This window comes from Polypterus senegalus, chromosome 2 (genome assembly GCF_016835505.1).
Source record: "Polypterus senegalus isolate Bchr_013 chromosome 2, ASM1683550v1, whole genome shotgun sequence".
Classification (NCBI taxonomy): Eukaryota; Metazoa; Chordata; class Cladistia; order Polypteriformes; family Polypteridae; genus Polypterus; species Polypterus senegalus.
The window spans coordinates 296,886,764-296,903,538 of NC_053155.1; the positions used below are offsets into that span (position 1 = coordinate 296,886,764).

General features: G+C 39.1%; 1 protein-coding gene across 2 annotated transcripts in view; it reads right to left on the reverse strand.

Annotated features, from left to right (window-relative positions):
* Nucleotides 1-16,775, reverse strand: part of trpc4b (transient receptor potential cation channel, subfamily C, member 4b) — a 154,678-nt gene that overhangs the window by 59,938 nt on the left and 77,965 nt on the right. For both annotated transcript variants that reach the window (XM_039745819.1, XM_039745818.1), the window contains exons 4-5: nucleotides 2,770-3,106; nucleotides 583-722 (exon numbers count right to left, since the gene is read on the reverse strand). In XM_039745819.1, the coding sequence (XP_039601753.1) occupies nucleotides 583-722; nucleotides 2,770-3,106 (477 nt within the window). The remainder of the gene's footprint in view (nucleotides 1-582; nucleotides 723-2,769; nucleotides 3,107-16,775) is intronic.

Genomic DNA, 16,775 nt, shown 5'->3' on the forward strand with positions numbered 1-16,775 from the left:
AAACATATTCCAAGATTACTAAAGATTATTGTGTAGGCAGTAGCTTGGTAAAAAAATCATACAGCAAAAGCACTGACAAAGGAAATAGGTCAACTGGAAATTTCCTTGTGTAGGTTTATATCAAAATATGAAATCAAATTGCAAGAAAACAAAAATGAACTCAAATGTTAATTAAAAAACAAATGAGTAGATCATCTCAAATTTAAACATTGTCTTTTGTAATCCATTCATAACAAAGAATGCAATGTGTAACAGGAGACAAAAAAATTAGACAAACCCAAAATGTTAAAAAGTTCAGCATAATAACTAGTAATTAGGAGGACAGAATTTGTTCTAACAAGTAATCATTTTTCAAAGCTCTGTTATTTGTCACAATTAAACAGGCAATGAATGTTCAATAGAAAAAAACAAAGAAAACTTCCCTTTCTTCATAGCAAATATTTTAAACCTTACATTGTCTTACTTACGTACAAGAGCATACAAGGGAATACAAATATAGGAATATTTCAAATAAGGTATCAATCTCTATGCAGCGCATGTCTCAGAAAAAAATATACTGTATATAAATATTTAAAACATTACCTTTATATAGGCAACAATTTTAAGAGAAATTGTTGCAAGATACAATGAGTTCATTAAGAAATCCATTAGATTCCACCAATCATGCATGTAATCCTGAAGTCCGCCATCCCACATTTGCTTTATCTCAGCCCATATAAATCCTACAAATAAAAACATATAGTTATAACATTATAGTATAAAATATTCACCTTCAATTTAATTCAGTTTAGTTGATTTTTATAGTGCTTTTCACTTTAATAAAAAAATTCTGTATACAATGTGTGTATATATGTGTATATATATATATATATATATATATATATATATATATATATATATATATATATATATATATATATATATATATATATGTGAGAAAAGGTTTATACAGTGTAAGTGTCAGGGTGGATGTACTGGCATTTTGAAAGTGATCAAGGTTAATTTCTATCACACCAGGAAGCTGGTTCCTTGTACCTTTCCCAGTCTGAAGTCCATAATAGAAGGACAGAAGGAGGCTGCTTCCTGGGGCCATGTATTCTGCCTGTACACAGGGAGGCAGCATCCCTGTGGTGGAACTCCCATTTGTAAGCCCGCAGGACTTATTGGGAGCTGTCATCTTGAATGGCAGCCCTGGTGGGGTGCTTGGTTGCCACCAAAGGAATGATGTCCCTTCTTTGGGAGACTTCTGCCTGGTCTGGAAGTGCTTCTGATGTGCAATGCTTTGATGCCAGATGTACTCCCAGGTCAAGCATAAAAGATGCCATCATATTTCACTTGGTGAATCAGAGACGGTAGGAGGTGGAATACACTTGTGGAGGAGTGGTGGAAGGAGACACAAGGTGACCATTTCTGTGTGTTATTATTGTGCTGGTCTGATTTAACTCTATAAGGGAATTATTGCATCCTTTTATCTAAAATTGTGTTTGGCTGAGTTGTGTCTCGCATATGGGTCTCTGGTTGCCACAACATAGAATTTCTTCAAGAAAGACTTATGGTGATATGGATGCAGTTTGCTTTTTAGCCTGGGTACGTTTTGCAGGAATTTGCATGTTGTTTTTAGCCTGGGTACGTTTTGCAGGAATTTGCATGTTGTCCTTATATTTGTGTGGGTTTTTATGCCCTTATCCAGTTATGTAGATTTGTGTTAGGTTATGTGGAGAGTCTGAAATCAGTTGGGATGTGAAAATACGGAATTGTAATTGAATAAGCCCTTAATTGTTTGGTTATTGCCATGCTATATAGTTATCGTCAGCCATTCCTCCAAGAATAGTTTACTCTAATAGGGTGGATTGTTTCAGGAAATAGATTAATGGATGGGAGAAGTTGAAAGTTGAAAGTAATTCTTACTGAAACAGTAATACAAGGGACGTTCAAAAAGTTTCCACACTCTTTTTAACTCTGTTTATTAAGAATTTCAAAAACAGATTACATTACTTTTCTACAGTCACCTTCCTTTGCAATGCAATTTTCCCAGCGTTAATTATTATAAAAATTATTAATCAATAATTAATTATTAAAATATAGATGAGCCAAGGCCAGGCCAGGCCAGCCATGATATCCAGCAACTTTTGAAGGGGTCCTGTGAAGTCTCAGGATGTCCCACAGGGCAGCTCGATTAACTGTATCGAACGCTTTACAAAAACTGACAAAGGCTGCAAAGAAACTTTTCCAATATTTGTGCTCCACGAGAACCCTCAGTGCCAGGATGCAGTTGACGGTAGACTTCTTATGCGTAAAACCAGACTGTGCCGGTCCATTCCATTTCTAGATAGGGACAACAAGTCCCATTTTCCAGCCAGTTGGAAGTAAAGATTGCTTGCAATGCCAGGAGGATAGCCACACCACCAGCCTGGACAGAGTTCACTCCGAATACCTCAGATCCCTGCAGCCTTCCCTACCCTCAACTGGTTCACCACCTGTCCAATTTCAGCAGTCCGACCAGTCTGGTCAAACTGTGAGATTTAGTACAGGAAGAGTGGATGAAAACTGAAGTTGCTTACATTCACCAACTGTTGGCATCCATGCTAGACAGAATTGCAAACAGAATTTGTTCTCATAGACGAGTTACACACTATTAGGACTGGCCTTTTTTTTGTCCGGTGATTTTATTATTCATTTAGAAGGGAAGCTAGGATACATAATGGATTTTGGGTGTACAGAAACTTTTAAAAAAGTGTTTATTATATTTCAATTAATAAAAAATATTACCTAAAACCCAAGGAAGAATCATCCACTCCACAACAGTTGGTGCTGGTCCATGTATATTTGGGTCAGTGTTGACAATGCGTTGTGAAGCCAGAAGTAGCAAAAATAAGAAAGTCAAGTATGATGCAGTATGACATATAAATTTGATAAATGGCTTTCTAATGAACAGTCCAAATCTGCTTTTGGGGGCCAGCAAATAACACGCAGAGAATACTGGAAACATGATTCCTATCAAAATACATGTCAAAAATTTTCCTGCCCAGTGGCGTCTTCTCCACCCAGGAAACTCATCATACCATCGAGAAGCCAGCAGCTGTTGACAGTTTGGCTGAGCAACAAACTATTAATAAAAACAAGAGAAATGCATTATGAAACAACTGTTATTTATTTATTTCCTAATACGTTTACTGAATAAATATTTATTTGCACCAACACCCCCAAAACAAATAATTCCTTTAGCTACATTATTATTTAAACTTCTATAAAAATAAAACCATAATTTAATATATTATAAAAATTTTTGCTTCCCAGATTTTTAGTTGACTTAATAAATCTTACTAGAAGAAATAGCTAATATGATAGTTTGCCTTATTGATACACTTGCTACCTAATAAAGGCCAAACATATTAACTTTACAAAATGAATTGCAAGGCAACTAGAATACAGGCATGTCCATAAAAGACAATCCTGGGTATTATCCTCTGGAATAATTATAATTATAACAACAATAACTGAAAGTTACTTAGGCTTTTTTACACTTGAGCTGATTCATAGAATGAATTTCAGGCGCTAAATAACTGAAACGTGAAATATGGAGCAATACTGAACAATTCTGATATGATAGGCAGCAAATATGGGTAGGCTTAATAATACCTGATACAGCTGAGATAATCGGAAACAATATAAGCTTTTTAAATAAACCTTCACAAGCAGAAAATATGGACAGGCATAAAAAATATCAGATAATGAAATAATTAAGCTTTCTTAAATAAACCTTTACATATTTATATATCTGTATCCACATTTTATTGTGCAGAAAAGGCTGAATATAAACAGTCATTTTTCCCCTCATGTAATGTGGATAATTTCTCTGCACCTAGGTTAAAATCAAGAAACTAAAGAACAAAAAAGCACTTACATTTTATGCTATGTTCTGAAAATGATATTGTGAGGACCTACTTGAATGAATCACATGGGTGATGCTCTTCTGTGTGAGTTAGAAGGTGGTGACTTCTGTTTATTTCTAATGCTGATACCCTACTGCTGTCCATTGTGTGGGACCTGGTAAAACCTCCAAAATAATAAAACAAGTCTGTTTTCATCTTGTTCACCTCTTTACTACTCTTTTACTTCTGTACCTGCTTTCTCCCTGTCATTCCTTTCCTCTGGTCTAAAACGCTCTCCACTTTTTTTGTGCAAATGAACCAATTTTTGCTTCTCTGTTCTGCATGAGATTACATTTTTCTTTGCCATCAATATAAACTACTGGGGTAAGTAACATGTAAAAATATTATTTTTGGGTGAAGTATTCCTATAACAATAACATGTCAAAATTCCTTATATTGTGTTAAATTTGTAATGTCATATTTTATACTATATAAGAGACTATAATTCTAACAGATTTTGTATGATAACAGAAATTGTATGATAATCTAACAAAATCTTGGTAATATATTTATTTTTTGGGTTGCAAACAAACCTGAAAAGGTCTAGTTCTGTTCACTTCTTTTCTTTAAATATGTTATTTGAAAATCTTGTATAGAGTACAAAATCTAACTTTTTATTTGCCTCTCCTTTGCTTTTATAACATATATATTGACATAGATGTTTATTACAGTTAAATTCTGAAACAAAATTAAAATACAATTATACTTATTCACATAGTAATGTACAGTTGTAGGACAAAGTGGGCATTGCCCATTCTTCTAGACTTTAGTGGCACAATTTGTTTAAAAAAGCAAATTTAACAGTGAAGCAGGCTTCCAGCTGCAGAGTCCCTCACTTGAAATCCAAACTAAGTGACTGAACTCCAACTTGTTCCAGGATCTGTCTGGAATTCATCTGATAACAAAGGTGTAAATCAGAGATGAACTGATATCACTCTAGGGGCCCCTTTGCAGACCTCTTTAGCCAGAAGGCACAAAATGGACTCAAGCAAGGACAAAGACCTGTAATTAAAGGGAAGACAACTAAGATGGACAGAAGAACCCACTTATTAGAAGACAATGATTTTATAACTGGAAGTGACTTTAATCCAATCAGGAAAAGGTTCAACCTTTCTTTTAAACTCTCTGCACCATCCTGAAGAAGATCCCTCTGGGATATTCACTGGATACTTACCAAACTCCCTGGGGAATCTCTCGGGGCATTATCTCTAGGATTCTCTCTGGGATGGTGAAATATGCAAAATGAACTTCTGAAACCTGGTCTCTAAAACCTAAAAAGGTACTGAGCTGCTCTTCCTTGGAGTGCCAAATTCAACAAACTCTTTTCTTTGTGGAGTTGAGACCCAGTCAAGCCAAAGCCGTGTGTCAGTAGTTTGCTGAGGCTGAAAAGCCATGGCTTCAAGAAGGGAACTTCAGCAACTAAATTCTTGGGCCAAAATGAGAAATGCTTTTTCCCTATGAAGTGGCAAAAGGCAAGATAAGGAAACAGCAGCACAGCACTGACAAGTATCATGCAGCAATGAGAAAGTGTTCACTCCAACACATGAATAATCTTCCACTTGAACCCGGAGCAGCAGCAAAGCGATAACTCTACACAACATCAGACATCATTCATAAAGACTTGGCATCATAAAACTATTGATCTGTGCCAAGATAAAGAACTCTGAATACCAGTAAACAGCCAGCCTATATGTTATATGTAGTCTGCTTCCAATCTTATATATCAATATATATGCATATGCATATATATATGCAATTTATGATTCTTCTATAATCATTTTATTTAACAATAAATTGATAAACGAGTGGGCTTCAGTTACCTTGATATAAACCTAAAGGCTGGAGACCCCCTCCTGCTACAGAGAAGGGTAAGGTAAATAAAGTAGGAGCCTTGCCAAATTATTGGATTAATTACCGGTATTGCCAAAGGCAAAATTAATTAACCAAGTTAAAAAATTATTCTTTAAATCCCACATTATTATGGTATCCTCCTGGGTTTTGTGTCTTATTGATTATCAATCATCAAAAATTCCTACACAGTACATTTATTTAGATGTTCCTAAATGTTTAAAAAATACATTTATATACAGTATGAGCACTTTATTCTTTAGCAAAGCTTTCAGTTCTCATGTCATAAAGAGCAAATCTTACAAATATTTATACTGTGACCCTATGAGACCATATGCTTTCTTAACCTTTAAACAGAAGAGAGTTTGAAATATCCAATCAGCTTTCATTCAATACTATTCACAGAGCTAAATCCACAAGGTATTTTTCTGCTCCACAGGCCACAAATGCCATGTACATTTTGCCTCAGACTAATTTACTTTTGTAGAAAAAAGGTCAAAATGCAGTGTTTACATGTACTACTTCAGTAAGACGTTGTTGTCAGTACAGCTTCACATCATTATATTATGTTTGTTTGTATTCCTGAATTGTTTACTAAACAACCTTTTATAAATAACAAGATAAAAAAATGTGTCAAATGGTAAAAAAATGCAATAATCCCTAATTTTCCTCCTAACATATATAATCAATCAATATTAATACTGTATAGGTTTATTCACCGAGTAGCTGAACATGTGGCAAAACAGAAACTACAATTAGTGTGCATCTGGAGAAGGTAATAATGCATTTTGCATTGTCTTCTGCATCAGGAAATCTGCTGCAAAAGGAGATTAAAAATAGACATTATTGAAGTGTTTAAAGTTCTGAAGGGAAAGAGTACAGTGAATCAAGACTGTTACTTTAAAATGAGCTCAACAAGAACACAGAGACATAGTGGGAAACTTGTTAAGGGCACATTTCACACATTACAAAGATATTCTTCACACAGAGAACCAAAAGCACTTAAAATAACCTACCAAGTAGTATGGTATACAGTAGAACTTTAGGATCCTTCATAACTTGATTTGATGGAAAATTAAGTGGATAGGACTGGCACACCTTGTTGGGCTGAATGGCCTATTCATGTCTAGATTGTTCTAATATTTTAAAAATGTTTTCTATCTTCAAAAGCACAGTACTAATAATAATGAACTAAGCTATATTCTTTATTACCACTGATGTGTCTGCTGCTCATTTCACAGTAGGTAACTATATTACATTTTTTGTATTTTTAAACAAAACTAGCCAACCCCCGGCGTAGCATACGCTGCATAATCAGGCCGCTTTTTAAATGATTTTTAAGCACAGAAGAAAAAATAAACATTTGAAAAATCCGTAATTTAATAAACCACCAAGAAAAGTAACATTGCAACAATGCACGCTACGAACCAACATACAATTGTCCGTGACTGAAAACCGGGGTTGAACGGCGCTCGTTCAGTACGCACTGCCCGCTTATGTGCCCGTCCCCAACTCCCTACCTGAGTCGCTTTCATCTGTGTACAGTCCACACGCACCTGTGAGTCATGTTGACTGTTAATTTTCCAAACACTGCCTCAGTCGGTTTCCACGTTGATTTTTCATTGTTCTTTGGGGTTCCGGACGCTTTTTTTTTTATATATAATCCACCAAGTCACCCAACCATGGGGGGCTTTACAAAGGGCAGGGACATAATCAGTGTGAGCGTATAACCCGCACGTACTGGGAATTTCTCGTTCGTGGGGAACAACTGGAAGCCACAGTCTCCATCACGAATGGGGTTCAACGGCCTCCCCGCGCCGGGTAGACACACGTTGATCCATTCAGTGTAGCGCGCGTGCAGTACCGGACATACAAGTGCATCACAGACTTGTTAATGCTCAATCTCACGTGGCTGAAAGCCACTTGTCCCTCTAAGAATTTGGACGCCAACCGCTGTTGGGTCGTGTAACTATTTAGCAGGCGGGAGTCTTGTTCGTTTTCGGAAATAACCAGCCAAATCGCTCCACCAACTAAGAACTGCCATGCACCACCACCCACAGAATCGAGAAAGAGCTATCAATCTGTCAATCCTGTCCGTGTCCGGGCCGGGTGAGGTTTCCTGCGTTGAGTCAAATAATGTGAAAGGCTCCACACATGGTGGTGCCCTTCCGTCAATTCCTTTAAGTTTCAGCTTTGTAACCATACTCCCCCCTGAACCCAAAGACTTTGGTTACCAGGTTGGCTGCCTGTTGCGGGGCCTGCATTGGTGAAGCAGATGAGACGGTAATGAAACAGAGGCACAGGGCTTATTGGTTTTTAAAGACTGCTTCCTTCATTGGGTTTTAACCAATGCACAGAACGAACCAACACACAATCGTCCGTGCGGCGCTCAGGGTGGAACGGGAGGAGAGGAGAAGGACATCCACTCCGCTCCCTCCGTCATGCTAGTCTGCTGGTTTCTCGTTCAGTATACACTACCTGCTCATGTGCCCACCTCCAACTCGTCACTCGAGTCTTTGTACAGTCCAGATGCACCTGTGACTCACGTAGACTTTTCATTGCTCTGTTTGGTTTTGGCTGCCTTTCTATATATAATCCACCAAGACACCCGACCACGGTGGGAGGGGGGTGTGTACAAAGTGCAGGAGTATCTAAGAAGACGCATGTTTATCGCGGATGCGAATTGCTGTATGTAGCGTGTAAAACAGTTTGCTATAGTGCACGTGGTCGTGTGTCGTAACCGAAAACTAACCGAAAGATTCACCTCCGCGAGAAACATGCCTCTATTAACAGTCAACGTGGGTCAGAGCTGCATGTGACCTCTACGACAGATGAATATAAATGACGCCAGTTTTTCTGTGTCGTCGCGTCCGAGTTGGTGGGCGTGGCTCTGTGAGTTGTCATCGTATCCAATGGTTTTGGAGTTGGTGGGCGTGGCTCCTTCCTGCGTGCGCCATAGGTGTCTCACTTGTTGGCGGCTTAGTAAATCCACGCCCCTTCCGGCGTGCTTTCCATGGTTGTCTTGCCTTAGTGAATATATATATATATATATATATATATATATATATATATATATATATAGATAATCCCACCTAATAATATACATATAAAATCTAAATATGTATTTTTAAAAAATCTATGCAAATGTTTTAGAAGTGATTTTTTATAAGAAAATTTATGGTAAAATGTATGCCTTCAGAAAATTTATTTTTATTTAACATTACCTCCAGCCACCATACAAAAACTTCACACTGTTCCACTACATCTGAACTAGTGTGGTGCTGAGGTATCACCCGTTGCATGGCTGCACTCGGGTCCTAATCTGAATCCTGAGTTGGTCTGTTGTGTGGTGGGTGCGGCAATGCAGTGTGTGCTCCTAACCTCTCTCCTCTCTCTCTCCTCTTCAATAATTGACTATGCTGTCATTAAAGATTCTTTGAGGTTTTCCTTTTTTGATACCATCACCAAATTTATTATGGATTTACTTGTGCTGTTTATATTCAAAACATAATTATCCCTCCTCTAAATTAAAGGATTTCAGAACAGCCGCTGTCTCTCCTGTGACCCTGAACAGAGTATAGAAAATATATGGAGAGATGGACAGATAGATATTTAATTATGTTTGATCTGCTTTTGTTTTTGCCAATAAATGCTTGTTGAAATCAAACACGATGACACCTAAATTACAACAATAAATCAAAACTCATTGATATTTTAAGGACCAAAATATATCAGATTAAATATGATTACAACTTGTCTCTAAAAGAAAAGATCTCTTAATATTGCCACTATTGAATACTTTACCAAATTAACAGAGGAAAATAGGAACATACCTTGCATATTAATTATTTAGTACATTGGCTAATTTAATAATAAAGTATTATTAATAATAATATATTAATAAAGTTTTATTTTCTGTGTTTTTTTCTTTATACAGCACTCTTGACAGACCACTCCATTACATCCCATTCTTGTTTTATTATGGTGGATTGACCTTTAGTTAATATTGACAATTTCTTCAAATACAGCACATCTGGTCTATTGCATTTCAAATCAGCTTTCTTTGTTTTTGCTCCTTCTCACATATGAAGCAGATGTTTGTGTTGATGCCACATAGAGCTAGTCTGTGGAGTCAAGCATTAAACAGCAAAGCTACAACAGCAGTACTTGCAATGAAAGAAAGAAAAGCAATTACATTGGCTTCAATTTTGTCAAACGTATGGGATTCAGAGGGATTCCTTGTGGAGGGTCTCCAAAGAGAAACCTTCATCTTTTTAGTTTTGTAAGAAATTCAGCCTTAGGAAGTCTTCAGTATGAGGCATAACTTTCACTTTGCATAACAATAGATGAAGGTAAGTACTGTCATGTCAAAAAAATAAGAAATTATATGATAGGTATAATGAAGTAAAGACAGTTGTGTAGAACACAAACTTGGGATAAAATAACTCAAGTGAATCTCAAGTAATTTATTTTAGCATAAAATGTCATAATCATTTCAATGTTTACATGAAAGACAAATGGGAACAACTAATACAAGCAGAGTGAGGTGTAGGTACACAAGAATAGTAGTAAAACTGTGACTGGTGTCTTTAAATAATTTTTTGTGTCTTTTCGGAGGAATTATGGGAACTTCTTTGCGGAGAGTCAGGGTTTTTTATCCCAAGGAATATGATTCTTGTGTTTATTTCTCTCTAACATTTTCTCTGAGTGTTTACCCCTCAACACCTTTTTAGTTTGCTTACTGGGGCTGCCATTTTGTAGTAATTGTGCCTGCAATTGCTATGACAGTCCTACCTACAATCAACCAAGAATATGTGATTGGCACAGCCATATAAAGGGTGGAGCACGCATTCCCAAATCCTTCATGTAGAATAATAACAGTGTGATTATTACAATTTAAACTTTACTTGGTTAACAAACTTATTTTGCCATACAGGTCTTTTATCTTTGTTTTTCTCCTAACCTCGATGATTTTTGGTAATGACCAAAGCTTAAATTGATGATTTTTCATCTCAAAACTGATTGACAACCAAATCAAAAGTAATAGAAAGACTTGAACTTAGGACAAATGTTGATCAAAAAGATAATTCAAAAAATCCCGGAAAAGAAATGGCAAGAAAACTGGTCTGACAACACAGTGGTGTTGTACATGAAGGGCCGGAGCAGACTGTACTTGTTAAGGAGAATTGGGTGTTTTGATGTATGCAGCAAGCTGCTGGAAATGTTCTGCCAGTCCATAGTAGCCAGTGTGTTGTTCTAAACTGTGGATTCTTGGGGAAGCAACTTGGGCTCAAAAGAAGTACAAAGCCTGAACAAATTATCAAGAAATTTTGCTACATCACAGGGTGAATCTTGGACATACTGGAAGCTGTTGTGGAAAAGAGGATGGTGGCAAAAATGGATGTCATTAATGAAAAGTCCCCTCCAAGAGGTGCTGTACTTTTAGCCACAGGCTCCTTCCATCACGATGTGCTACAAAGCACCTCTAGGGGGCTTTTCTGCCTGCTGCTATCAGGCATTGATGTACTTTTTAAGTTGATTTTGAAATATCTGCACAATATACTTTTATTATTTTATTGATTGATTGATTGTTTGGCTGCATTATATATCCTCCCAAGTCTATATCTTTATTTATGTTTCTACTGCAGTATGCATCTGAATTTCTCCATGGGATTAAAGAAGTTTGTCTACTCTAATTTAATCTAGTCATGACAACTAAAAATACAAGATGACTGTGTTATGGCATTATCATTGTGTTAAAATGAAAACAAAATAATAAATGATAAAAAAACTATAAGAAGATGAAAACATTGTCATGACACATATAAGGTCTACTATGAGTGTAAAATGAGTGTTTACAAAAGACATAAAAGAAACATCTTGGGTCAGCTGCACTTTTCTTGAGATAGTACAATACTAGTAGAGGTTAACAACCGGACTACATAGTACGGTTCTAAAAAGAGATGATCCTCAGGTCTAAGTGCTATCTCAGTACCAAGTTTGCCTAATATACAGCTAGTCTTCGTTTTCCTAATGTTTCTCCTCAGTTTTCTCACCTAGGCTGTCTGATTTCCTTTTAAAAGTTGCACACCAGCAATCAATGTGCTGTCCTCTCCCTGTTAAAGACTTGATACACATTCTTCTCAATTTAAAGGAACAGACCACAGAGTAAAAGCATATTGTCATGTAAACTTATTAAAAAAATAATTGCAATTGTTATGCCACATTAGTTTAAAATGACTGTTGCTGTCATTATTTCAAACATTATTCACTTAGAATGTATGAAAAAGGGGCGTCACGGTGGCGCAGTGGGTAGCCCTGCTGCCTCACTTCCCGGGTCCTCCCTGCGTGGAGTTTGCATGTTCTCCCCGTGTCTGTGTGGGTTTCCTCTGGGCGCTCCGGTTTCCTCCCACAGTCCAAAGACATGCAGGTTAGGTGGATTGGTGATTCTAAATTAGCCCTAGTGTGTGCTTGGTGTGTGGGTGTGTTTGTGTGTATCCTGCGGTGGGTTGGCACCCTTCCCAGGATTGGTTCCTGCCTTGTGCCCTGTGTTGGCTGGGATTGGCTCCAGCAGACCCCTGTGTTCGGATTCAGCGGGTTGGAAAATGGATGGATGGATGTATGAAAAGGCTTTGAAATCTTTGTACATAAAATAATGATGGTGATAGGTACATATTAGCAGAATCATATTTTAAGTATAATTTCCAGATACATAGATAATACAGAAGAGTTGATACATATCATTCATTATGTTTCCACTTTTTCCTAAAAAAATTATTCCAATAGTCACCGATGCTTACGGAATTCATTTTGTACCATTTCCCAACAAGTCTGTTAAACCTGCTCACGAGGTGGTCTAAGTTAACATACTTTGTTCCCATCCTTTGGCTCCAAGAAGCCCACTGCAACTGCAACTAGTCTTAGGTTTGGTACACTGTTAGTCTGCAACTCTGGGGCAATGTTCAACAGCTCAAAAAGCTCTGAAATTTAGTCCTGTTTCTACTCTCGTAAAAAGACTAGGGGCCTCATGTATAGACAGTGCGTATGCACAAAAATGTTACGTACACCCATTTCCACGCTCGCATCACGATGTATAAAAATTAAACTTGGCATAAAGCTGCGCACATTTTCACACCAGATCAAAGCATAGCATACACACGTTTTCGGCTCGGTTTTGCAAACTGGCGGCACCCAGCGTCAAAGCAGTGCTACTGTTCCTGTGTGGTTTCCCTTTATTTATTTGATTCACATCCCTCACACGGCTTTATCAAATACACTGAAATTAACCGCATATTGTTTTTTAGTTTAAGGCATCTGATTGTAGTCAACCTGTAACAATATAGTGATGCACGGAATGGCTAAACTATTCAAAATACCATAGCTGTTTTAGCATTGTTACTCTCAGTGCACCAGCATTTTAACCCATTGTATCTGAGTGGGGAATCACAGCTATACAGCAGATGATCGGAAAGCTGTACAGCAGAGTGTGTCAAGTACGGACAGAATTGTCGGGGTAGAGCATCTAGCACACTCTGTCTTAGCCATGCGCACAGTATATTGGAACTTCTCCCATCGGCAAATGCTTCAGAGCGTTTCCTGTATGGACCTCGCGGTACAGAAACAGTTTCATCCCAAGAGCTCTAAGTGCATTCAATCATTCCATTAAGTGCTCCCATTAGAACTGTTTGTACTTTTAAGTACAATTTATTGTTGTTGTTATTTTACCATTTTATAGTAAAATAAGTTTATGGAGGATTAGCATATTGAATCTCATTGTACCATACAATAAAAGTAAAAGAATTCAATTCAACAAAAGACAGCGTATATTTACAGATGATCACGACTGGCTTCTAAGTTGATTTAGATTTCCAGGCGCTATCTTCTTGGACCTCTTGATATCATTTTTAAGATGAAATGCAGTAAAGTATATATATATTACATTATATATTTTTAACTTCATTTAAATAGAAGACCTACGGAGAAAGCAGCTTGCTGTGTTTTAGTGAAACGTGGCAAACAACTACCATCCCAGATGCTAACGTGGAGCTACCCGGGTTTAGCACAGTTAGAGCAGACAGAGACGCAAGTACCTGTGGGAAGAAGAAAGGAGGGGGACTCGCTCTCTATGTCAATACAAAGTGGTGCAACTCAGGACATGTAAATGTTAAAATCTCCAATTGCTGCAGGGACATTGAACTGTTGGCCGTAAGTCTGCGTCCCTATTACTTGCCCAGGGAGTTTGGACACGTGATTATTGTTATTGTTTACATCCCCCTCAAGCGGAGATAGCGAGTGACATCATCCATTCCACAGTTGCTAAGTTACAAACGCAGCACCCTGAGGCACTTGTGCTAATCTCTGGAGACTTTAACCATGTGACGCTGGACAAAACATTACCTGCCTTCTCCCAGTATGTGGATTGTAACACCCGGGGAAACAGGACTATCGACCTACTGTATGCAAACGTTAAAGACGTATACAGCGCCACCCCGCTGCCTGCGCTTGGGAAAGCAGATCATAACCTGGTTCTGCTTCAGCTTCATTACAAACCAAGAGTGAAGGCACTACCTACAACTACACGATTATTCAGGAAGTGGTCCCTGAGGCAGAGCAGGCTCTGAGAGACTGCTTTGGAACTACAGACTGGGATATATTGCTGGGTCACATAGTGAGAACATTGAAGAGGCTGTTGAATGCACAACTAATTACATCAACTTCTGTATGGACATTGTAGTTCCAGTAAGAACAGTAGGCTGCTATGCTAACAACAAGCCATGGATTACAAGTGACATCAAAGGCCTTTTGAACCAGAAGAAAAGGGCTTTTAAAGGTGGTGATCAGCATGAGCTCAAGCGTGCAGAAGGAACTCCAGTCCAGCTCAGGCGCGAAAGAGCAGTACAGGAGAAAGCTGGAGCAGAAGATGCAGAATAACAACATGAAGGAAGTGTGGGATGGGATGAAGATTATCACTGGCTGCAGCTCAAGCGGGTGCCACCATCGAGACAGACGTGGAGAGAGCAAACCAAATGAACAACTTCTTTAATAGGTTTGATCACCCTAACCCACTCTCACCTCGAGTACTGCATCCTCCAACCATCCTTCTGCTGATACCAGCATAGGTGAGACATCCCCACCCACAATTACAGCAGCCCATGTGAGCAGAGAGCTGAAAAGACTTTGTGCCAGCAAAGCAGCGGGTCCAGATGGTGTATCGCCACGACTGCTGAAGGCCTGTGCGTTGGAACTGGGGAGTCCTCTACAGCGCATCTTCAACCTGAGCCTGGAACAGGGGAGTCCTCTACAGCACATCTTCAACCTGAGCCTGGAACAGGGGAGAGTCCCAAGGCTTTGGAAAACATCTTGTATCACATCCTAGTGAGCTGAATGACTTCCAGCCTGTCGCTCTGACGTCACATCTGATGAAGACCACGGAGCGGCTGCTGCTTCACCACCTGAGGCCACAGGTCCGCCACGCCCTCGACCCTCTGCAGTTCGCATACCAGGAGAAGGTGGGAGCGGAGGATGCCATCATCTATATGCTACACCGATCCCTCTCCCACCTGGACAGAGGCAGTGGTGCTGTAAGAATTATGTTTTGGACTTCTCTAGGCCTTCAACACCATCCAACCTCTGCTCCTTAGAGACAAGCTGACTGAGATGGGAGTAGACTCACACCTGGTGGCATGGATGTGGACTATCTTACAGACAGACCTCAATATGTGCGTCTTGGGAACTGCAGGTCTGACATTGTGTCAGCAATACAGGGCGCCGCAGGGGACTGTACTTTCTCCGTCCTGTTCAATCTATATACATCAGACTTCCAATATGACTCGAGTCCTGCCACGTGCAAAAGTTCGCTGATGACACTGCTATTGTGGGCTGCATCAGGAGTGGGCAGGAGGAGGAGTACAGGAAGCTAATCAAAGACTTTGTTAAATGGTGCACTCAAACCACACCTTAACACCAGCAAGACCAAGGAGCTGGTGGTGGATTTTAGGAGGCCCAGGCCCCTCATGGACCCTGTGATCATCAGAGGTGACTGTGTGCAGAGGGTGCAGACCTATAAATATCTGGGAGTGCAGCTAGATGACAAACTGGACTGGACTGCCAATACTGATGCTCTGTGTAAGAAAGGTCAGAGCAGACTATACTTTCTTAGAAGGTTGGAGTCCTTCAACATCTGCAGTAAGATGCTGCAGATGTTCTAAAAGACGACTGTGGCGAGTGCCCTCTGCTACGCGGTGGTGTGCTGGACAGGCAGCATAAAGATGAAAGACGCCTCACGCCTGGACAAACTTGTTAAGAAGGCAGGCTCTATTGTAGGAGTAAAGTTGGACAGTTTAACATCTGTGGCAGAGTGACGGGCATTAAGCAAACTCCTGTCAATCATGAAGAATCCACTGCATCCACTGAACAGTGTCATTTCCAGGCAGAGGAGTAGCTTCAGTGACAGACTTTTGTCACTGTCTTGCTCCACTGACAGACTGAGGAGATCGTTCCTCCCCGACACTATGCGACTCTTCAATTCCACCCGAGGGAGTAAATGCTAACATTACTCAAAGTTATTGTCTACTTTTACATGCAGTTTTATTACTATTTAATTTAATATTGTTTTTTGCATCAGTATACTGCTGCTGGATTTTGTGAATTTCCCCTTGGGATTAATAAAATATCTATCTATCTAATTTATACTGTTATTAATTAAACGTCTGGACCCAGTGGACAGCAGTAGCTATGAGCTGGCGCCCCATTCAGGGATTGTTCCTGCCTCACGCTGTATGCTTGCTGGGACTGGCGTGACACTGGATGGAGAGAAGGGTGGAATGCAACATGTACCGCGAAGATATTAATGTTCCTTAAAAGGATTGAAGAATCGCCATTCTGACTTTTATTAAAGAGCTGATTGTGTAGAGATTGGTTACTTGGAGAAAGAAAAGGAAGGACAGGAATTGGGAGTTAGTACGTTTGAAAGAGACAGTACTGCTGCAATAAATT